This window comes from Biomphalaria glabrata, chromosome 1, assembly GCF_947242115.1.
Source record: "Biomphalaria glabrata chromosome 1, xgBioGlab47.1, whole genome shotgun sequence".
Classification (NCBI taxonomy): domain Eukaryota; kingdom Metazoa; phylum Mollusca; class Gastropoda; family Planorbidae; genus Biomphalaria; species Biomphalaria glabrata.
In genome coordinates, this window is record NC_074711.1 from 65352788 (window position 1) to 65377136 (window position 24349).

The following is a 24349-nucleotide window of genomic DNA, read 5'->3' on the forward strand; positions in this document are numbered from 1 at the left end:
TTTTGCTGTCAGCTTTGTTGGCTGTTATTTTACTTGATTTACAAACAGTTTGGAAGTGTCCCTTTTTACCGCACTGATGACATAATGCATTTCGAGCAGGGCATTCAGTTCTAGAGTGTCTCCTCCTACCACAAAAGTAGCATAGCGACTTAATGGCATTTAATTCCTGGTCTTCATTAGAAATGTATGTTTCTAGATGGGAGCTAGTTGGTGTTTTTATTGCCCCACAGGAGATTTCGTTCGTTGAATTGTAAGCCTGAGCATGCGTTGTGGCTGTTTCTAACACTCTAGCTTCGTCAAAAGCGTTTTGTAGAGTAAGAGATGTCTTTTCCAGTAACCGCTGTCTAATAGTGTTGGATGCCAGACCCGTTATGAAGGCGTCTCTAATGCAAATGTCTCTGTGCTGTTCAGCAGTTACTTCTTTAAAGTCACAGTCCCGGGCCAGGCTTCGCAACTTTAGCATAAAGGACTCTACCGTTTGGCCCGGCTGCTGTTTACATGTAGCAACCAAATGTCTAGCAAAAATGTCATTCTTTACCTTAATATAAGTAGTCTTGAGTGTGTCTATGGCCATCGAATAGGACGATACATCACTGATGAGCATATAAACCGTAGCAGATACGTGATTCTTCAACAACTTTAGTTTAAAGTCTTCGTTAATATCCTTGATGGACGAAAGAAAATTCTGAAATGTGTCATACCAGTGAGTCCATTTTTCTGAGGCCAGAGGAGCATTAGGATCAATGTCCAACTCTTTCGGTCTGAGTAATTTATCCATTGTAGATTACGGAATCCAACACTAATCCAGATCCATAATTTTGTCGAATAAATTGTGATGAAATGATAACGACTAGAATACCAATAACATGGCTTTATTCGACAAAATAAGACTACAGTAAACAGTGAATGAAACCAGCACGTCTAGCATACCACTGATGCAGTCTATACACACACACACACGGACATGAAACACACACAATGGCCATGACCTTCAGACACGCTGGACGCACGCAGAAAATCAACTCAGTTACACTACAAGCATATTTTCTTTTTTTTTCTCCATAAAATAGGAAATAGCTGAATGCTTGTGATGTTTAAATTATAAAAAAACAAAATGAAATCAATAATTCTTTTGCACATAACTCACTGTTGTGAACACTTAGTTAACTAATAAAGCGAAATGGATTATTTCATTTTTTATCTTTTTTTTTTTTGTGGAGATAAAGGATACTATAATCCACAGTGTGGGTAGCCATATAATGAGGACCATTCATTTGAAGTGCAATCTAAAAATAAAAAATAACTTGACTCTCAGAACGTTTTTTTTTCCCACTTTTATTTGACTTATTTGTAGTGTTAAATTAGAATGATCAATCTTGCTTGCCCATTTTCAAACCTGGTTAAAATGCTCTGAACTACAAACTTTTCTTTATTTTAAAGTACTAAGAAATTGAAATTTGTAGTGACTGTTTTGTTTTTTTTCTTTCTGTTTGTAAAGGGACAGCTAGTTAAAACTCTGCAGTTGATCAAGCCAACTGTTTTCTTTGCCACATCTAGAACATGGAAGCTAATGTATGACAAAATTAAACACCAGTTTGATCAACTAACATTTTTTGAAAAAATGTTGATTACCAACTTCAAAAGTACCACTGAGCAATTAGTCAATAAAGTTAAAGTAAGTGTTATTTTCATTCAATGTTTTCATGTTGTGGTTGTTATATAAATACATGAATACTCATATTTAAAGACAGAAAAAAGAAATGCAGTAGACAATCTTTCAATAAAAAGATGAACAATCAGCATTCTCTTACATTTCCTATTACATACATAGCAAAAATTCAATAAAAATGATTTATATAGGGCAGTGTGTTTATAATGAGAGCACTGCAAATATAAATGCTTTTTTCTTAACTAAAGAGCAATGTCAAAAGTCAACAAGAAACAGTTGAATCTGGTTGTTTGGACCAAAACAAATGTTTCCTTTTGTTCATATAACTGGATTTCATTGTACTGCATAGGTCACCTAATCTTGAGCCTTCTTTATACCTGAGATGAACTCCTATTGAAAAATCAGAGCAGGAAGGACTAGTCCTCCCGTAGTGCTCTGGCTAGAAACTTAGCCATCCGGCGTAGTGCCTCATAGCTACCATACAAGTCGAGTGACAGGTCCCCCCTTAGCTCGCGGAGCTGGTGACACTCGTACAAGACATGCGACACTGTTTTGACGCTCTCTCCACAGTGACGGCATTGGGAGTCAAAGTTCGTGCGGAACCGGGCAAAGTATGCCCCAATAGGACAGTGTTCCCTTCTGCATTGCGCAATAATTGACTGCTCTGACCTCCTCACTTGCCACCATGGATCGTCGCGATCTGGGTGACGCATGCGCTGCCAGACACCACGTGCTCTGTCGGATTCCTCCCAGGACTTTAACCACTTCTCATGAATGAGTGCTTGGATTTGTGCCGTTGCTTGTAAGTACATGCTTGGTGCTTCGAGGTGTGTGGCTGCCAAAGCACCCTCCCTTGCGAGGGCGTCTGCCGTTTCATTGCCCCTCACGCCGCAATGTGAAGGCGCCCACTGCATAAAAACGACAGCTCCAATAGCTCGGCGGATGTTATCTGCGGCGCCAATTGCCACTTCTATTACGGGTGACCCTCCCCCGCCGCCACCCATAGCTTGGAGACTGGAGCGCGAGTCAGTGACCAGCGCCACCGTAGTGGCACTAGTCTCGCGTTGGAGCATTCGGGCCCTAATGGCCTCGAACGCCCGAGTTATCCCTGTGAGTTCGGCATCCATGGAGCATGCGGCGTAGCCGTATGGACCAGAGAGCCTGTCTGGTTCAGTCCGGTCAGGGTAGACAATAAGGGCCCCATACCCTGATCTATCGGGGTCCCTCATAACTGACCCATTGGTATAGCAGAAAATGGCATCTGATGGGTAGGATTTTATGGTTATGGATGCCAAGTTTTGGAGAATGGCTGGTGTTAGTCGCCTCTTGGTGGCTCCCTCTTGCCCTATCAGGGACAGGTTTATTTGTGGGGCTGGCAATCTCCTCCACGGAGGGCACATACTAATTCTCCTAATAGGGATTCTATCAGTGGAGAGCCCAGCTGATTTAGACAAATTGGCCGCAATATGGAGGAGCGATCGCATTTTGATGCAGTTTCTCTCTCTCCACTGTCGCACTAAAATTGAGGTGGGTAGCCTAGAGTCGCCCCTTTTGTAGCGCTCGTAGGCCATAAGTACTGCCCTCTCCCTCCTAAGATGTAAGGGTGCCAAGTTTGTTAAGATTTCAGCAGCGTTTGTTGGGCTTGTCCGAAAGGTGCCACAAATGAACCGTAGGGCCTTTGCTTGTACTTGGTCGAGTGATTCGAGGGCAGTTTTACTAGCGTATACTTGAACTGTATAGCTGTACTCAATTTGTGATCTGACTGCCCCTAAGTACAATGTGCGTAGCATGTCAGCTTTGGCACCCCACTTTGTGCTGGCCAGCTTTCTTAGTAACGCTAACTTCTCCGAGGCTTTTCTTTCAACTTCCTGGACGTGCTGGAGCTTTCTATCCAGGGTAACCCCTAGATATTTTGTCGTGTTTTCACGTTGGAGTCGCAGCCCACCGAGTTGGAGCTCGAATGGAGCCTTAAGAATGTCGATCCTAGGCTGAACAGGGACCAGGCCGTTTTGGCAATGTTTATCAAAATCTGCCATTTGTCGCAATACGAGGAGATGGTATGGAGGTCTGCTTGAAGTGCCGCCTGAATTTGGTTGGCTTTCTTTCCTGTTGACCAGAGGACAATGTCATCAGCATAAAGCAGTTTTTTTGACCGTAGTGAGCTGGGCAAATCATTAAGAAAGGCCATGAAAAGTGTACAGGACAGAGCGGAGCCCTGAGGCAGGCCATTGAGTTGTTGTTTTGGCTTGCTAAGGGAGTGCTAGTATTTTGTACGTGTGCTCCTCCCAGACAGAAAGGATTGTATCCAATTATATATCTTGCCCCGCACACCCATGGCTCTTAACTTAAGATAGAGGCCTTGCTTCCACACACGGTCGTAAGCCTGTTTTAGGTCTATGAACACTGCATATGTGCTTTCGGACTTTGCCAAGAGTTGAGGTTAGTGAAATGGGTCTGTAGGACTCCACGTTAGTCTTTTCCCTTCTTAAGGACTGGCACAATGATAGCACTCTTCCACGCCCCGGGCAGTCTGGACTCTGCCCAGGTTCGATTCATAAACTCCAGGAGTTTACCTCTTGCAATGCCCCCAAGGTGTTTTACCATCTCAAGGGTAACCTTGTCTGGCCCCGGAGCTTTTCGATTTTTACACTTATCTATCGCTCTGTCCAGCTCAGCACGACAGAAGGGCGCGTTGCACATTGCTTGGCTTTCAGGCTCATCTGGCTCCCTCTCGAGTCTTTTACGTTCTTTGTTGAGGGCTTTGGACATGGCTGACTTCTTTTCGGGCTTGCTGATTTTAGCAAAATGTCGATTCAACAAGCCGGCCATTTTGGTTACCATTGAGACCGGCCCTCTGGGTGACAATAGAGGGGCAGCCTTTCGCGCTGTGTCTTTGGCCTCTAGGTTTCGCAGAAGACGCCAGGCTTTCAAGGAGCCGATTGTACTCCCGCCGGATTTCAGGGGTACCCTTCCGTTCAGCAAGCCTCCGGGCTTGCTTATGTCTCAGGACCAGCTTATTCAATTCCTGAGACCACACGCGTTTCTGCCTTAAGCCCTAAGTCCGCGGGACAAACCTCTTGGCCGCACCCAACATAGCTGCTGTTAATTCCCTGTATATGGTATCGACGTCCCTATCCTCCACTGCTAAATTCATTAGGGCAGCGTCGACTGCTGCCTCGTATGCTGGCCAGTTCGCCTTGGTGTAACTCCACTTCCGCAGAATTTTTGGGGTTACACCACTGGCCTCTGAGAGGGCAATTTTGACCAATATGGGCCTATGGTCGCTCCCAATGTCGTCCAGAACTTGGAATTGTGTGTGAGATTCTAAATTGGCTGTAATTAAGGTGAGGTCAGGTCTAAATTGGCTGCCATTTCCAGTATGGTATAAGGTTGGGGGAGTATGTTTATTTTGCAGACAGAACAAATTAGAGTTATTAAGGAGTTCATGGATTTTATGTCCTGACGAATCGGTTGAATCATAGCCCCACTCTTGAGACTTAGCATTAAAGTCTCCTGCGATGACGTTGTGAGTGTTGATATTGGTACAGTCATATTCAAGACTAATTTCGTGCTTGGGGGGGGAGGGGGGGGGTTGTACAGATTACTTACCTGTGAGTTTATGCCTGAGTTTGTGTACTCTTTATACCAGAATATTGCATATAAATTCCAGGATGGCATCATTACCAAGGGGTTCTAGCAATGCTATGATGAGAAAAAAATATTTCACATCATTTACTTCAATGCTCTAGAATTGACTTGTACAGATGGAAAAAGATGAGAATTGTGTGTGTGTGTGGTGTCACAGTGCACAGTCTTTAAATATATAGAGGACATGATGTGAAATAGTGTAAAAAGAATGTGTATCAGGGTTCATTTGATTCACTCTGCTTATTATATTTATACATCTAGATTGGCTTAACCAATCTATTTTATTTGGATTCAACTTTGTGATTTTAACAATTCTTCTTGAATTGTTAAATTTGTATGAAAGTATATATATTTCAACTTGTGAATATTGCTTGTTATATTGGGTTCAATGCAAGGACAAGGAGCCTGCTAAATCTTCAAATCAGGAAATTTTTCTATACACAATCAAGCCTAACACGATACAAGTAAATTTTAAGCAAAAGTAATAGAGTTACTAAAAATGGAAGAGTAGAATACTATAGAAATGCTTTAATGCATTGTTCAGTTTAGCTCTAACATTTGGCTTTCTTACTTTTACAAAAAATAAATGACAATGACCATTTAACTACTATTTCCAGTTTTAAATTTAAAAAATTTCTCATAAGCAAAGTGAAAACTCTAAATAATTTTTTTTAATTTTCTAAAAAAAAAAATATTTAAACATTTGAGATATAGAACAAATTTATCTAGTTTGCTTTCAGATTCTATAATATTCTATTATCTCTCTTAAAGATAAAAAATATTTCTTACATCTTTTTTATAGCCAATTTATAAATTTTTTTCTCTTTACAGTCAACAATAGAGAACCAGAATACTGTACAAAAGTTAGTCTTATTTCAGTTCTGTATTTTCCTTTTTCTTAGAAGTTAAATGTATTAATCTTAACCATGATTGATGTAGATCAGTGATGCCCAAACTACGGCCCGCGGGCCAGATCCGGCCCGCGACGTGGTTTGGACCGGCCCACCAAAACATTGGCACAAAATATAGGGGAAAAAAAGGTAGAAAAATGTATTTCTTTTCTATGATAGGACTAGCTTTTTTTTATGGATTTCATTCTAATCTATTTTCTTGTAATATTCGTGTTAATTTTCTTTTCTACAAGAACACAAGGTTTTGTTTTTTTCGGCAACAAGAATTGACAGTTGTTTTAGAGTCTTAGACATTACCGCGGCTGTCTGTGTAACACAGCACATCTTTGTTGGTGGAACATAATAAGCCAACATGTTTGATCTGTAAAATGTGACTGTTTTTAAGGAACATAGCATAAAAGGCATTGTAAAACAAACCATTACAAAAATATTGTGGCATTAATGGTTGAGTCGCCAAGAAAATATTTACTAAGAAGTCAAGAGAATGAGTCGACTGTAATGGAGGATACAGAGTTGCTCACATTAACAAGAGAAATGAAACATAAAAGGTGCTTGCTTGCAGTGATGGAATTAAATCGGCCTGAAAAAAAAATGAAGCTGTGCAGCCTTTCTGGCATGACAATAGCAAAACGAGTCGAGCAGACAATGTTGGTGAAAATCTCCATTCAAAACTAAATGACAGAGCAGCAGATTTCGAAATAATTACTATTGCTGCTGGAACTGATTGACTTACAAATCCAGATTTCAAACAATGCAGACAATATATTTCTATGCCAGGTTGTCTACATAAGCCTTGCACATTTGCGAAAAAAAAATTGATTTTATGATCACAATGTTTACAAGTAGGCTACTTATTTTAGTAGAAAACTTTTTTCAGCTATAAGACATCTGAAACCCTTGTTACGTAACTTAATTATGGTGCAAGTAGGCCTATTGGAGCCACGATATTGTAATATAACTATTTAAAATGGTTTGCTTTCTATTTCATATTTGGTATCTTTTGTTAATGTGGCCCGCGACACGAGTGTTAGAAATGTAAATGGCCCGCAGGCCGTATGAGGTTGAGCATCACTGATGTAGATGATGTTGTCTGATTTAAAAAAAAAAGTTTTGTTGTCACCTTCTTGCCTCCACAAGAGAGATTTATTTTCCTCAATCTTGTATTTCCATTATGTCCCCTTTAGTTAGCCATGAAAGTGAGAAAAAAAAAATATCAAGTGCACAGAGAAGTGAAAAAGTTAATCTATTCAGGAGACTTTCTGTAGGATTTGGTTTGGTTGTAAAATGGTTTACATGTTTTGGATGTTCCTTCACAGTTGAAGATAATTTACTTCCTGATCCAAACCTCCCTCAGGACAATGCGGTATGGCAGCAGGCAGGGTATGACCATTGAGACAACAGTCCAGTGTGACCACATGACCAGGCAGCCATTCTTGTTGCTGGAAAAGTTGAAAATCTTATTTTCAATGACTCAACTCTTTTGTGGTAGCTACAAAAGAAACCTTGTCAATCAGAGCCTTATCATTGTCTTCAGATTTTTCTGACCTGAAGATTGATGATGTTTGCTTTCAGATCTAACAAACATTCTTACCAGTAGCCCATATCATTAGATTTTTCATTGGGCCATGTAGGTCTAGTAATAAGAAAACAATCTTCTGTGTCATTTTTTTCTTAAGTTATTGCCAGCTACTTTTTCTGATGCAAATTATTTAGCAAGTGGTAAATGTCTATAGAAAATGAAGTTTTGAAACTTGTGAGAGTTGGACAAAAATATACTTGTCTGTTGAACTAATTCTGAAGTGCCTTAGTAACAATGGAAGTATTGTGGAGCTCTTTTTAAGCCTTAGTGTATTTTGTTTATACTTTTTAAACTAGTCTCTTCTATGTAAAGAGAACACTAATTTTGTTGCTTTCTTTTTATTTTAATATTTCTCTCACTGGGATTATACTTTTTTCTGAGGTAATAAATGTTATTAGTTAAATGTGCATTGGCAACTGTTGCCAGCACCAATTCTTGATGCATTTACAAAGAATCCTTTAGGTCCTCTGGATTTCAAATTATACTTTTGTAGAACTTCAATAACAAGTTGTAAATAGTGGAAACAACATAATCCTGCATAACTCTAAAACTAAAGAGTTAAATCATTCTGTGTTGCTATGGCACTATGTTTTCTGGAGAGAGAAATATAATCTATTTTTGTCTTTGATCTGTCTTCAGCTTCGTAGGCTTCAAAGATCTTCCACTATTTTTCTTTATCTCTATTTCTCATATGCAATCGATGAATGATTCACTAAGTACATTTTTCATTTTTGTTATTTGTCACTTTTTTTCAAATGTTACATAAAAAGTTACTTCTGTAGAATGAACTTAAAAAATAAGGTTACATTTTTAGAACCACTACTTTAAATTGGGAAGTTGTTGTTTTTTAAATTTTGCATGTTATTATTTTTTACCTATGAGATATTAGTATCAAACACAATACAACAGTTAATATTATATTTTTAACCATGGGTTACCTGCTCACCATAAATTTAAGGATTAAATTAAAAGTGCATACGAGCATTTTTTTCACCATTTAAAATGAAAATGAATTCCATCTGTGAAATGCTTCCTGTAGTCCAGCAATCAGACATTTTGTTTTCCTTGAATTTAAATTATTTTTGTTTTGTGCTTGTTGCATGTTGGTTTTTATTCAGTTAGCAGTTTGGGTTAATCGATCACATTTAAGCCGCCGCCTTCTGTATTTATGTTTCCTCAGGACAAACAACTGTATGATATCTTTACTCTTTCATTTCATTTAAATTTTTAATCATACGAACACTCACATGTACATATGTATTTATCTATAATAAAACTACCTCAAATATTTTCAGTTTTAGCATAAGAAGTAAATTGAATGCCTTTGGACAAAAAAAACTAAAAAAGCAGTTAGGTCTTCATAAGTGTTCTGCATTCTTTATTCTTGATGGGCCCCTTAGTACTGAAGTGCAAGAGTTTTACTTTGACATTGGTGTTTCAATAAGAAATATGTTAAACTCGCCTTTTATGTCTGGTAAGTGGATTCATTTCTTTAAATGATTTAAGATTAAGAAGCTGACTTTATTTTGTGTTAATGATAATGATATTGTTAATAGATAGGTTATGAATGAGAAGATGATTTTATTTTTTTTTTAAAAAAAGAGCTTAAAGCTGGGTTGATAGAGTAACTTTTTATTTTAGTGACCCCACAAAGGGGGAAAGTCATTATTAATTTTTTGTGGTCTGTCTTTCCTTTTGTTGCATTTTGAGTCAGTGCGTAGGTTATATTATTCTAGCACCATTCTTGTTAGGTGCACAATTTTTGGAACGCACCTTCTTTATTGCATTGCTTTTTAGCTGATGGGAGTTTTTCTGTTACTTTGCTGATATGACGTTTCTTTGAGGTTTGTCTGTGTACCCCTGTTTAGGGTGAGTATCTAAGACATTACTGCATTTTGCAATTGTTTCGCTGTCATAGTATATTAGATTAGTCCTTCCAATATGTCATTATTACTTCTCCACAGCAAGTTAGTGATGGGATTGTAGAGTCAGCAGTAGGCCAGGGTTGTGCGTTTGTTGTGTAGAGGCCAACTATGTACTATTATGTTGTGTTGGTAGTATGGGTCACAAGGTGCAAAATAATTATTTGATTAATGTAACATCTATATTATAATATTTGTTAAATTCAATCATATATTACTTAATCAGTTTGCCCATTGTAAATTACTTTCATCTCATTAAACATTATATTGTTAACATCTAGTTAATTATTTATTTTACCCATGAAGGTGTATTTTGAATTTCAGAGGCGCAGGAAAAACAGCTAAGGCTTAAAACACAATCTTGACATTGAGATCTAAAAGGGATATTGAAAATCTAATTTTACCATATTTGTGGCATGCTATAAAAAAAAGTGCATTAGTTTACTAGCTTGCAAACTATGTGAGTTTACATTAGTTTACATGATCACAAACTATGTGAGTTTACATTAGTTTACAAGCTCACAAACTATGTGAGTTTACATTAGTTTACAAGGTCACAAACTATGTGAGTTTACATTAGTTTACAAGCTCACAAACTATGTGAGTTTACATTAGTTTACAAGCTCACAAACTATGTGAGTTTACATTAGTTTACAAGCTCACAAACTATGTGAGTTTACATTAGTTTACAAGCTCACAAACTATGTGAGTTTACATTAGTTTACAAGGTCACAAACTATGTGAGTTTACATTAGTTTACAAGGTCACAAACTATGTGAGTTTACATTAGTTTACAAGCTCACAAACTATGTGAGTTTACATTAGTTTACAAGCTCACAAACTATGTGAGTTTACATTAGTTTACAAGCTCACAAACTATGTGAGTTTACATTAGTTTACAAGATCACAAACTATGTGAGTTTACATTAGTTTACAAGCTCACAAACTATGTGAGTTTACTTTAGTTTACAAGATCATAAACTATATGAGTTTACATTAGTTTACAAGATCACAAACTATGTGAGTTTACATTAGTTTACAAGCTCACAAACTATGTGAGTTTACATTAGTTTACAAGCTCACAAACTATGTGAGTTTACATTAGTTTACAAGATCACAAACTATGTGAGTTTACATTAGTTTACTAGGTCACAAACTATGTGAGTTTACATTAGTTTACAAGCTCACAAACTATGTGAGTTTACATTAGTTTACAAGCTCACAAACTATGTGAGTTTACATTAGTTTACAAGCTCACAAACTATGTGAGTTTACATTAGTTTACAAGATCACAAACTATGTGAGTTTACATTAGTTTACAAGATCACAAACTATGTGGGTTTACATTAGTTTACAAGATCATAAACTATGTGAGTTTACATTAGTTTACAAGGTCACAAACTATGAGTTTACATTAGTTTACTAGGTCACAAACTATGTGAGTTTACATTAGTTTACAAGATCACAAACTATGTGGGTTTACATTAGTTTACAAGGTCACAAACTATGTGAGTTTACATTAGTTTACAAGATCACAAACTATGTGGGTTTACATTAGTTTACTAGGTCACAAACTATGTGGGTTTACATTTGTTTACAAGATCACAAACTATGTGGGTTTACATTAGTTTACAAGCTCACAAACTATGTGGGTTTACATTAGTTTACAAGCTCACAAACTATGTGGGAGGATTTACAAGAAAAAAACAAAGTTGTGTGTGTTGATTGGGAAAAGCCATTTTTATTTCTCATTGTTTTGGCTTTGAGGTCCACATCTTGCAGAAGACATAGAAAGTGGTGATAATATTGAGTTGCCTGGATGTGCTACATCATTTCAGTCAAATTTAACAAATGACAATTTTGAGGTACAGCACTGCTATAGTTTGTCTGTTTCCATTAAGTTTGAGTTTAATTACTTATTAGCAGTGTAGATAAAACCTCATTAAAACAGGACAAGTCCTAATTCTAGTAAGAAAACTTTCATTAGAGTCAAACTATTAGAAATTTTCTTTTTAAGTTCTGTAAAGCCGTTATTGCCAGAAGTAGTGCCTATATAATACTTCCAGCAACACTTGTCTCACATAGCCTCTTGCAACCAGTCTCAACTTTTTGCCTTTACTTACGGCTCAGGTATTGGGCTGAATAGAAATGTTAAACACATAAGAAAGGGCAAAGTAAACCTCTAGGCTCTTTAGTCTTTGTTGACTACCCATCCAGGAGAAGAAAAACTGAATCTAAATCTCTGATGCCTTGTGGCTAAATCCAAACACAGCAAAGGTTTTGGAGGTTGACAAATTATTTACCTTGGTCAGCTTACATCAAACATTCTGATAGAGCCTGTCCCAAACTGTAATGGTTATTTTCCATTCCCTAAAACCCAACTGCTGCTTTGAGAGAGGGGGACTGCAGTGGGAGCACTATTTCAACCATAGCTAATTTAGTAGGCAGCTCATCCAATCTTATGAGACTTGTTTGTGTAAATATTACAATTTAATTCCTATTGAAGATTCATTTCATCATTGTAAATTTATAAATAGCAGCTATTTTTTTCCCTGCTGTAGGAATGCAAAAAATGAAAAAGAAAAGAAAGATCCTAATGATAGCCAACTGTCTGCTGTTTAAAAAACAATTAATGCATAAACTTTTTATTTATGCAAGGCAAATTCAAGTTTCTCCCCCCCCCCCCCCCCCCCCACTAGTGGTTATATCATGTTTCTACATCACTAATCACTGGCAAGTCAGAATTTACCAATAGTGTACCCTTGTGCTTATAAAATTAAAGTCATAAAGACATTCAATTTAAAAGTCACATTTGAACTCCCATTTTTGTTCACAAGTTTACATATGTGAGATGTAACAAATATATCCATCAGCATTAAACCATCTTCCTCAGCTGCTTGGAACAGGACGACATGTTTGTATGGGTATACTCCATGATCTGGCCACATTTGATAATTCTGATCTGTTCCAAATAGATCTTCATGTCTCTGCTGCAAAGGATGAAGCTGACAATTTTGTACTTACCAGGTCAGCATCAGGTCAGTGACTAAACATCACATCTGTATTATTGTCAAGAAAATGTTCTCCTTTTGCACATTTCCTGTAATCGATGCTGTTTTAATGCTGTAGATAATGTTTGTGTTTTTCAAAAGCCTTTGTGGATCTTAAATTGATAGAAGATACTTAAAACAAATATATTTTTGCATTCCACTACCACAGATATGAAAGTGGTCCACAAAGTGATTATCTTATCTTATATAATACAGACGTTACTTCAAAAAAGATGATTACATCCTACGCGTCATACATTTAGTCATGCATATTAACCAATGACTTAAATTCAGCCTTTCTGGTCACTGGTTTTCCTGGCTAGCTCAGGCAACCCATTCCATGCTCTAATAGCACTAGGGAAGAAGGAGTATTTGTACAAATTTGTCCTAGCATATGGGACGAGGAATGTGCCTTTATCTTTGTGTCTTTCAGAGTATTTTATTAAATTTTGTTTTTGTATTTGAAGATTATGGTTCAGTGTTTTATGTATTATTGCTACTTTACTTTTTAGCCTTCTGTCCTGAAGGCTTTCTAAATTTAGTGATTTTACTAAAGGTGTTACTCTAGTCAAATGTGAATATTCATTTGTTATGAATCGCACTGCTCTATTTTGTGTCTGTTCTAGTTTCTTAATGTTTTCTTGAGTTGAGGGGTCCCAAACAGAGGATGCATATTCTATTATTGGCCTAACCAAGGTTAAATAACATTTTAGTTTTATTTTCTTATTTGATTTATAGAAATTTCTTTTAATAAATCCTAATGCTTTGTTTGATTTTTTTGTAGTTTCATCAATATGTGGATTCCATGACAGTTTTTCATTTATTATAACACCTAGGTATTTTGCGTTTTTAGTCTGTGTTACTGGTTTGCCATGAATAAGATAAGTGGAATTAATTTGTTTTAGTTTTTTTGTTACTCTTAACAACTGACATTTTTCTGGGTGGAAAGACATGCTCCAATTTGATTCCCATTTCTGTAATTCATCTAATTCTCTTTGTAAAATATCTGTGTCTTGTGTTGTTTTTATTGTTCTATATATTATGCAATCGTCTGCAAATAATCTGACTTTTGTTCCAGGAGTAATGAAATTTGGTAAATCATTTATTTAAATTAAAAATAGTAGTGGACCCAAGACTGTTCCTTGAGGTACACCTGAGTTTATTGTTATCGGTGTTGATTTAGAGCCATTTATTATTACAGTTTGTTCTCTCCCTATCACAAAATCTTTAATCCACTGATGCAGTGGACCATTAATGCCGAAATATTTTAATTTTTTAAGCAAACTATGGTGGTGAACTTTGTCAAAAGCCTTAGAAAAATCTAGTAAGATAGCATCTATTTGTTCACTATTATCTAAACCTTTTGAAAAATCATCAATTAGTCCTATTAGTTGTGTTTCATATGATCTATATTTCCTAAAGCCATGTTGGTATGGTGTGAGGACATTATATTTGTCTAAGTGGTTTATGATGTTGCTACATATTATGTGTTCTAGGATTTTACATGTGATGCTGGTAAGTGATACTGGTCTGTAGTTTCCTGGGTCAGATTTTTCTCCTTTTTTAAATAGGGGGGTGACATTAGCTTCTTTCCAGTCCTTTGGTACTCTGCCCTGGTTAAGTGAAGCCTGAAAGAGTATTTTGAACACTGGGGCTAGCTCATTACTTAGTTCTTTGAGTAATCTAGCTGGAATACCATCAGGTCCAGAAGCTTTATTTGGTTTGGTGTTGGCTAATAGTTTTTGAATTCCATTTTCTTGTACTACTATATCTTCTATGTTGTCTACTTGGTTCAAATTCAGTAATATGTCTTTGTCTCCTGGGGCTGAGAATGCTGATGCAAAGTATTTGTTTAGAATGTTTGCTTTAGTTTCATTGTCATTATGTATTATGTTATGTTCATCTTTTAATGGCGCTACGCCTGTTGTTTCCATTTTCTTAGACTTAATGTATGACCATAGGTTTTTGTTGTTATCTTTAGATATTACATTGTTTATGTATTCACTCTGCAGCTGTCTGCTTACTTTTTGGGTTAAGTGTTTAATTTTTATATACTTTTTGTAAACTCTTTCTGCATTAGTTTCTTTAAATTTTCTATATAGGTTTTCCTTCTGTTTACAAAGCTTCTTTAGTCTATTATTAAACCAGCATTTATTTATTTTGTTTGATGTGTATTTAGTTGGTATATGATTTTCTATAATGCTTTTAAGATGGTTTTTAATGAAATTCCAGAGGTCATCGACTGGTTGGTTAATGTCTTTTTCTAATAAGAATGTTTGTTGAAAGTTTAGTGCAGCTTGGTGTAGTTGTGTTAGGTTACATTTATTCCAGAGTAAGATTTTTCTTTTGGGTTTTGTATTGGCTACTGCTTTTATCTGACTGTGAATTTTTATGATCTCATGGTCCGATAGACCAGGGATAATTTCATAATCAACTACTAATCCAGGTCTGTTGGTTAAGAAGAGATCTAATGTGTTGTTTAATCTAGTTGGCTTTTTAATGATTTGATCTAAGCTTAGGTTGTGTAAAGTTTCTATGAAAAGCTCATTTATGTCCTTAAGGTTTTGGTGTTTATCTATGGTTAGTGTTTTCCAATTTATATCAGGTAGGTTGAAATCACCCATAATCCAAAAAACTGCATTTTTATTTGTCTCTTTAAGTGTAGTAATCTGATTACATAGTTCCTGCATGTATTCTAAACTAGAATTTGGTGGTCTGTAAATGCTGCCTATTATTAGGGATGTTGAGGTGGTATTAATTTTACAAAATGTTGATTCTATATTTTTTGAGTTAGGTAAGGTAATTTCTTCTGCTATAAGAGTTTTTTATTGCTAAAAGAACTCCTCCATGATTATCAGCCCTATCTTTTCTAAAATTTCATAATTACTATTGAAAATTTCTGCATTATAAATTTCAGGATGTAGCCAAGTTTCTGTTCCTGCAATTATGTCTGGTTTCTCACATTCTAATAAAATTTCTAAGTCTGCTGTTTTGTTCCTAATGCCTTGAAAATTTATTACTAAGGTTTTAAGGTATTTTGGTATTACTTCTTTAGTAGTTTTGTTTAGTGAGGCTGTTGTATTAATTTTAGTAGAATTAGGTTTAACAGGAGTGGATCTGGCTAGTGGTTGGTGAGTTTGGTTTGGGATGGTGTTTAGGATGTTGTATGGGTTAGAAGTGTCTGCATCAAAGGAATCAAACAGTCCTGATGTAAACTGAGGTAACCCACACAGTACACAGTGCCATGATGCATCTTTGTTGCCTAAGGCATAATACACAGGTGTATTCATATGGAGACATGATGCATGGTACCATTCATCGCAGGTGTCACATTGAATGGCTTTCTGTTTCATGGTGCATATTTTTTTGCAGATGTTGCATCTATCTTTAGATCTAGGCCCTGGATTTGACTCTACATATCCTGCTATTAATATTAACAGTGATAGGTATTTATTTCTGCTGTGTCTGATTGAGAACTTCCATTTGTGATAGGTAATCTTCTTTAATGTTATGGATGTGTATGTTAGGTTATTTTTGAAGTTGCATTGTTCTAAAGTGTGATGATTGATTATGACTGTTGTTTCCTTTTTAAGTTTAGTGTTGACTAAGGTAGATCTAGTTCTGTGTTCAGCTAGTGTGTATTTAGTAATTATTAGGATAAATAGCCAGAGCAATTTCATGATGACTGTTGATTTTAGTTTTTAAAGGAGTCTAGTCTAAATCTAGTTTAAGGTTTACAATGCCTAAGTTAAGTCTAAATCTAAAGTGAAAGCTAATTTACAATGACAATTAAATCAAATCAAATGGTTTATTAAATTCAAAATATGGACCTAGACTAGATCTAAATCTAATTCTAGATCAATATATTTACGTGTATTACTAACTATATAGAATATCACTATTAGATTATTATATTGTGGAACTGTATCATTTTTTAAGCAGTTTTAATAACCTTTGAAACATTTAAAATACAAACTGGGTAAGGGGTTTCTACCTTTCAGAAAAACTCAGAATAAATGAAAGGCTATCATTTCTTGATAAATATCTGTATAAAATACATAATTGATGTTTTCAAGGTAATATGTTCTATTGAAAATGAACAAGTAATAGGCACTAAACAATATATTTTATTTTCACATCGTATCAAGTGTTAACATATCACATTAATTTGTTTATAATACTAAAAACAAATAAACAGTTTTGCTAACTTTGGGTCAAGGTCACTTGTCTTACTAGCTTTGAGCTTTGTTATTTTCTATAACAGATATGTCACAGTTGTCCAATGGCTATTTTGTTCACACCGAAGCAGTGGAAGAACTAATCAAGAATTTAGTTCCAGTTTTCAGTAACTGCATGTTGATTGGCCCTAATCGACCTTATTTCTCAGTTCTGATGACACTCCAGGTAAAAGGCAATTATGCAGTAGTGCATGCATGAAACAAAGTTTTGTAATATTGTTGAATATAGAATGTACCTGCATTGCACTAAACATACATTAGCTCTGATAGAAAATTATGGATAAAAAAAAGATAAACTGAAAACTGAAGTCTATCAAGCCCCAAAAGTTTATAGAAGAAAAGTTCACATGTTGGTGGCTAACAGTTACCAAGTTGTTGGGTAACCAACACAATATCCTACTAACATTTCCAATTTCCTTCTTAAAAACATGTCAGAAACCAAGAAGCAAGGGGTGTGGGCTTCAAAGCCTCATTTCCTACTATATCTTAAATGCCAGCCTTCATTGGAAACATGCACAAAGCTCTTATTTGACCTCATTAGCTGGTATTTTACACAAACAATGTCAAATGTACGAATAGCAATGTTATGATGGTATCTGCCAGATCAGGGTGCTAACTCAGAATCCTTACATCAGTCTACTAAAATAGAAAATAATAGTAGTCTTATTTCAAGACCTACTGCAAAAATACTATCATAAGAAATATATAGGGCCTAATAAAAATAATTTCTATGTGTTTAATCTACTCTATAATAAGTAATATATTGTTATGAGATGCTTACTTCATTTTCTCTTTTTTTTTTTCTGGGCTCAAAATTCAAAGATAGTGAAAACAGGGTTTAATTTTAATTTTTCTGAATACTATTTACAACTTTTTTCAATTGGTTCTATCACAATGACTCATTCAATACAATTATAATTAAATTTAGAAAATAATTATAGGCTGTTTTATACTGTGATATTTTGTTCTTAGTTACTGTATGTATTGTTTTCTAAAAAATAGTTTTTTAATGTGAAATATTGCTCTTTTAAACTTACCTTCATCAAAACAATACACATGGTTGAAGAGAATGCTGGGTAGGTCATATAAAATCACGGATTGGAAAGTTTTTTTTAACCAGGTTTCTATCTCTACCTAGCAGTGTAGCATTGAAAGTTTCTGGGTTTGTGATGTGGTCAAAGTTTGTGTTTATTTCTTTTTTTTTTTTTTTTTTGTCTCTTAAATATTGTTTTCTACTTTCTTGCTTACATTGAGAAATAAACAAAAGCACTTGCTACTTTTGAAGGTATTTCAGAGCATCCACACAAAAAAACACACACACATAAACATTGAAGACACATTTGTAAATGTTTCTAAATGATAGCCCCAGAATAGATGGATAAATAGATCTCTGTATAAACTGATCAATAGATGGATAGATTTAGCTCTGTATGTATTGATCTATAGGTTTAGCTCTCTATATATATTGATCTATAGATTTAGCTCTGTATATATTGATAAATAGATTTAGCTCTGTATATATTGATAAATAGATTTATCTCTGTATATACAGTTAGATCCACCACTACATTCCTATTTCAACATGTCTAAGATATTCAATAATAATTCTGTGTAGACTGTGACAGATCGAGTCACAAAAAAATCTACTAAAAAACTGACTCTATCAGCACATGATTGGTTTAAAAGAAGTGGGATTCTAGCCAATACTACAGCAGATCTAACTCCTTCCAATACACTCTGGTATGAGGTGAGTTAAAAAAAATATAAAAAAATTGTGAATATTATGTACAAGTTTGTTTGTTTTTCTCTTATTAATTAACAAAGACTAACTTCAACTTTTACAGTCATTAGTACATATCAATTTCAAAGCACTTTTTCTGCAAGATGTATAATGACTAACAAACTCTAAAAGTACAATTTTTGATGAAAATTTTAGCTGTACTTGTTCATGAGCATATTACTCGTTCTTTTAAGAATCAGACATGTTACCAAAACATTCTTAATGTGCAGCATGTCACGCTGATCCATTAAGGTAAGCTTTTCATACCCACAACAAAAAACAGCCCTATGTGACTTAATTAACTTAATCTTTAACCATGCTTTGAAATCTCCACAGTGAATAAAGCAGAGCATTTGGTTTGTCCTGAGTTTCTAATTGATCTGAATGATTCTCTTTTTATACAGTTTGCTTTGTTGTGTTTTCTTAGTAAATTTTGTTATAGCTGTAACTCTCAATTTTAAGTAAGCATTTTTACTTATGTCTGTGTAATGTAACTACTCTAAACTTTTACTTAAGAAGCTAGTCATTTTGTTAAAGGACCAGGTGACATTTGTAATGTAATACAGACTCATTGGTGTTGAAAAAAACTTAAAATACTGAGCCTGTTTTAATTTCAAATTAGATGGTGGATAATGCACTGATGTTGGTGAATAGACAACTAGGAAGCAAAGCAGCTTTTATCGTACAGTGGACTTTATTAGAGACAGATTTCTCTGTTCTAAATGGAGAGATTGGTGAGTGCTCTGCTTTTTACTATTCCTCTTTTTAACTTGCTAGCTCTTCATGGGTGGGTGGACAGATTTGAAAATGGCTCTAACTATTTTTATACAAATTAAACAGCTTATGTATATTTTTAGGAAAACAATTACTAGCTAATTGGCTACACAGTGATAAGTCTTGTTTGTCTGTTATAGTTACAAAGCTTATATCAACTCCCTCTGCTTGTGTGGTAAAATATTTGTACACATTATTTCTCCAACACTCAATCTCGGATCACGCTGAAATTTTGCACAATTATCTCTTTTACATGACAATACAAGAATGAATTTTAAAAATTAACCAATTATGTAACTAGCTATTGGTAATTAATTATTTTGTTTGGTATCTTAAAACAAGGAAAAGAAATTGTACTTGACAGATGGTGGTATAAACTGAATTAATCCCCGCCCCCTTACTCGACTCAAATGTACTTTGTATTTTTAACTCATTTTAATTCATCAAGAATTCCACACTTGACTCAAATGTTTCTTTGAATAAATAAATAGACATACATGAATAGTTTGTGCACTGTCTTATGTCAAAATCATTAGCCAAACTGTTCATAGAAGAACTTGATTGTGCAAAACTCACCTGAAAGACTCCTACAATAAAATGAAGCATTAAAAGAAATAAATAAAAATATGAAATTATAGGCCACCATCAGCTTCATAAAGGAGAAATTCATTTTTTTTTTTTAAATTGTATTTAATGCTACTTGTTGTGAAAACCTGGGGAATATAATTTTTGGTGCAGTGTTATGACTACCAATATTCTGTGGGATAATGCCTTTAATAGTCTGTCACAATGATACTTTCTCTGTTGAGCGAATAATCATTGGCACACTATTGAATTAACCAAGGAACACAAAGTGTTTAAATACAAAAAAAAAAAATATATATTTAATGTTTAAGGAAGTATTAGATTCAAGAAAAAGAAAATATACAAAATGGGGAGATGTTTTATCACCCTATTGCCTGCATAGTTTTATTGCTTGCTTGATGCCTGGAACTTAGCTTGTTATTTTTCCTGGTCATGGTATTTGTCAGTTCAGGGCAGTGTAGTCGCTGGATGGTTCCACTCATTTGCCCGACCATTTATCTCCGTGTAAACTAGCTAGGAATACTGGAGGTTCTAGGAAGGCTGGTGCCGTTGCCAGGTACTGGGTTTAGTTGGAGCAGGTAGGCTTGGTTATTGCTGTAGTTGCAGAGTCAAGCTATTAATAAAAGCCAGACATGCCACAGACACAACACATTTGAGTATCAGGGAATGATGTTGTTATAGCACCAAAGATCTCTAACTTCTCTGACCAAACCTCCTTTAATAGGAATGTACGGTCATCCTCCTCACTAGAAATTTTGTGCAATGGCAACGCAATAAAACTGGAGAGAGTGGTGTAAGAGTGAAGATGAATAGAGGGATTAAGAGTAAATAAGGCTCCATAGGCATAGTGGCATGTGTAAAGGCAGTGGAATGTTAATCTTCAGCCAAGGTCAATAGAATGAAATCAACGAGATGGAATCAAAATCACAAGTGTTATAGTGTTGTCTTATACAGCAAGAACTGAAAGAAAGATCTTGTGTGCAATTTTGTGAAAATCATTCATTTTATTTCAATGGACATTTGGCTACACATCTTATCAGCTACTGTTATTAGCTTAACATTTCCAACATATTAATTTGTACACAGTTTCCTTTGTGAGTAACTTTGTCTTGCCCTTTTATGCTGTTTGCAAAGAAAGATATTAAGCTTTTTCTTGTATTGAATATGTTATTCAAACTGTTGTAGGGTCCTGTGCTTATGCCTTGAGGGTAGAGACTAAATGAGTCCCAAAGGAAAACACATAATATCATTTACATGAGGAGATGGACAACTAATAAAAAGATGAATAATTTATAAGCTCAGACAGCTGCTATAGGGCATAATAGGAAAGTTGAAAAGTACCATAGTATGGACTATGTGGTCTATGCAACAGTCTGTTACAAGGACTGTACTTTTATTCCTACCATGAAGATTGAACTCATCCTTTTTATACCAATTTAGATAAATTAGATCACTTGAAATACACCACCAGACAAAGGCCTGATTAATGAACATGCATGTAAAACTTTAGCAATCAGATATAAAGAACTAAAAAATTTATAAAACTCAAGATAAAATAAATTGCCTATAAACCTATAATGATACTATTAAGTAAAATTCAAATCTCCAGTTATCACAAGAACAGATTTTGTTCAATATCCAAATGAAAGCTAAAGTACTCATTTTCTTTTACTCCAGAATACCATCTAACTGTAACACTTCAAAATTTAAAATATTCAAACTGCATAAAGTGCATATAATTCTTTCCCTTATACTTTAGGAATATATAAAACACAGGAATATAACTCTTTCATACATAAATAAAAACAAAACCTAACATATAGTCTCCCCATGCATCCTCCTGACACTTATAATAGAAACAATACATCAGTCTTTCATTGTGTGGATTCCTACTTCACTCTGTGATAGCATACATTAGGAATTATTACTGTGCAACATTAGGCAACAAAGTCTTCAGTGTATGACAATCTAAGCAAACGTTCTGTACATAAACTATGATTGAATTGTCATTTTGATTTTTTTTGGGGATCAAGATTATTACATCCTAGTCCAAATGTCTTGCTGGATGGCAGGTGAGATTTAAACTCAGTACCATCATGATGACAGTCTGAAAGTCAAACTTTAGGGCTTGGTAGCAATCTATTATATTATGTTGGTGTTATCAATGTAATAAATATTAAAGTGCGACGAAGTTTGACATTGGTGATAAGTGAAATTAAAACTTAAAAGAGAAAGTATAAAGTAAAAGTAAATTCCTTTTTCAGACCTTGTGGTCTATAGGGAAGATGATATGAAGCTTATCTGTTTCTGTGGCCCAGTGTTAATGAGGGTATCATGCGGCCAGCAAAATGTCCAGTCACTTTTAATTATCCCCAGCTAATGTCAAGTGGACTCAAAAGCACCTTAAAGATCCTGAAATTTAAAATCCCAGTCTTCACCAGGGTTCTAACCTGGTACCCCCGGTTCAGAAGCCAAGCGCTTTACCCCTCAACCACCATGCCTCCTATTGAAGGTATGGTTTAATGTAAATGATACCCCCCTTCACAATTATTTTATAACATTAATGTCAACTGCACATGTCGTGCCTTTATCTTTAAATTATGAATATGCCATATTAGCAGGTCTCATTGTATTTATATATATAATTCTCTTCATGGCTTAAGAGTTTGAACACCACATAAGACCACTCTTTTATTTTTGCAAGTCGACAGACTAGAGAGTTACCCTAGGTAATTTAAAAGGGAAAAAAAGAGGGGGGGGAGAACAAGTAGTATTCACCCGTCACTAAATAGCAGGACAGGACTTAAATATTGTGACCAAGAAGTCATGGAAAGAGAACAAGTAATCTCTGTATTCACCTGTCAGTAAATAGAAGGGCCGGACTTAACCATTGTGGAGCCCTATGCGAAATGGATTTCACGGGGCCAAGTTTGGGTAGATATACGGATAATAAGTGAAATTTAAGAGTTTGTATTAGAAAATAAATTCGTCTTTGGATTTTATTCATTCTTTACTATGTACAGAACTACTTTACAAGCCTTGTGTGTAGCAAAGTCATACAGTATATCATACAAATTCTATTTCCTTCATAGATCACGTTCAATAGCAAGAATTACCAAATGTTTTAATCTATCTACGAGAATTGTTGACCTCAAGTAATTCTTCATTAGTTTGAGGCGTTAGAAGCTTCTTTCACTAGATCGCCCGTAGGATTGGCATTTTCCATATGAATGACACCCCAAAATGACAATTTTGTCTATATATTTCAGATTTGTATGAGTTTTCAAAAGATTTTAATAATTTCCCGAGATTTCCAGGACTTTTTCGTATATATTGTAATTTCAGGAGATTTCCAGGAGCTCCTGGTAAATTAGGAGGCCGGGGGAATTCTGTTATAAGTTATAAAATGGTTTAAATTAATAATTTATACACCTAGAATTAGTGCTGGTCCTATGAAAGTGCGGGGCCCACTGCGGTCACATAGGTTGCAGTTGCCTAAGGCCAGCCCTGCAAAGTAGCGGTGTATGTTACGTCAACGGTTGACTAGTATAAAATATTTTTTCTCTTATTTTTTCACAGAGCCAACTACTAAGACTTTGAACAGAGAACTTATAATGAAAAACTATGAGAAAGAAATTGAGTCCATGTATCCTGATTCGCCTTTACCAACACTTGCTCCAATACGCTTTCCTAGAAATATATTAGGTTTTAAATAAATATTAGCTGGGTTTTTTTGTTTCTTTGTTTTTGGTGAATCATTATTTGAAAAAAAATAAAACCACACAAGAAAATAAAATTTGATTAGCCCTGAAAATAATGAAGTTTTGTGTTTAATAATGAAACTGTCAAAAAAAAATAATAGCAACAGCGATTTTATTCTTGTCAGAGCTAGTGTTGAATACTGGAACATAGACCAAGTGTACAGCAGCTGTACTCTTTTACACAGCTTCTTGTGCAGTCTTCTAATGTGTTTTTTTTTTTTAAATAAATCTGAACTTGGAATAAATTCATACATTTAGGTTCAATATTTGCTGCTTCACATGTTTTGTTAAGAATAATTGTTATGATATCAAACTGGGTAGGTGAAGTATATCCAGGGAATGTTTAGAGTTAGTACATAACATTGCTGGATACACTCACTTTTAATACATAACATTACTGGATACACTAACTTTTTCTTTGTATTAGTAGCC

The 24349-nt window shown here is 35.1% G+C and overlaps 1 protein-coding gene across 1 annotated transcript in view; it reads left to right on the plus strand.

The window, feature by feature from the left end:
* LOC106074217 (long-chain-fatty-acid--CoA ligase ACSBG2-like) overlaps nucleotides 1–24008 on the plus strand; it is a 30603-nt gene extending 6595 nt beyond the window's left edge. Inside the window, exons 6-14 of the mRNA XM_013234955.2 lie at nucleotides 1499–1675; nucleotides 6149–6180; nucleotides 9103–9281; nucleotides 11497–11594; nucleotides 12623–12767; nucleotides 17044–17183; nucleotides 18633–18764; nucleotides 19420–19531; nucleotides 23736–24008. Coding sequence (XP_013090409.2) covers nucleotides 1499–1675; nucleotides 6149–6180; nucleotides 9103–9281; nucleotides 11497–11594; nucleotides 12623–12767; nucleotides 17044–17183; nucleotides 18633–18764; nucleotides 19420–19531; nucleotides 23736–23872 — 1152 coding nt within the window. The 3' untranslated portion in view covers nucleotides 23873–24008. The remainder of the gene's footprint in view (nucleotides 1–1498; nucleotides 1676–6148; nucleotides 6181–9102; nucleotides 9282–11496; nucleotides 11595–12622; nucleotides 12768–17043; nucleotides 17184–18632; nucleotides 18765–19419; nucleotides 19532–23735) is intronic.
* The last annotated feature ends 341 nt before the right edge of the window (nucleotides 24009–24349 follow it).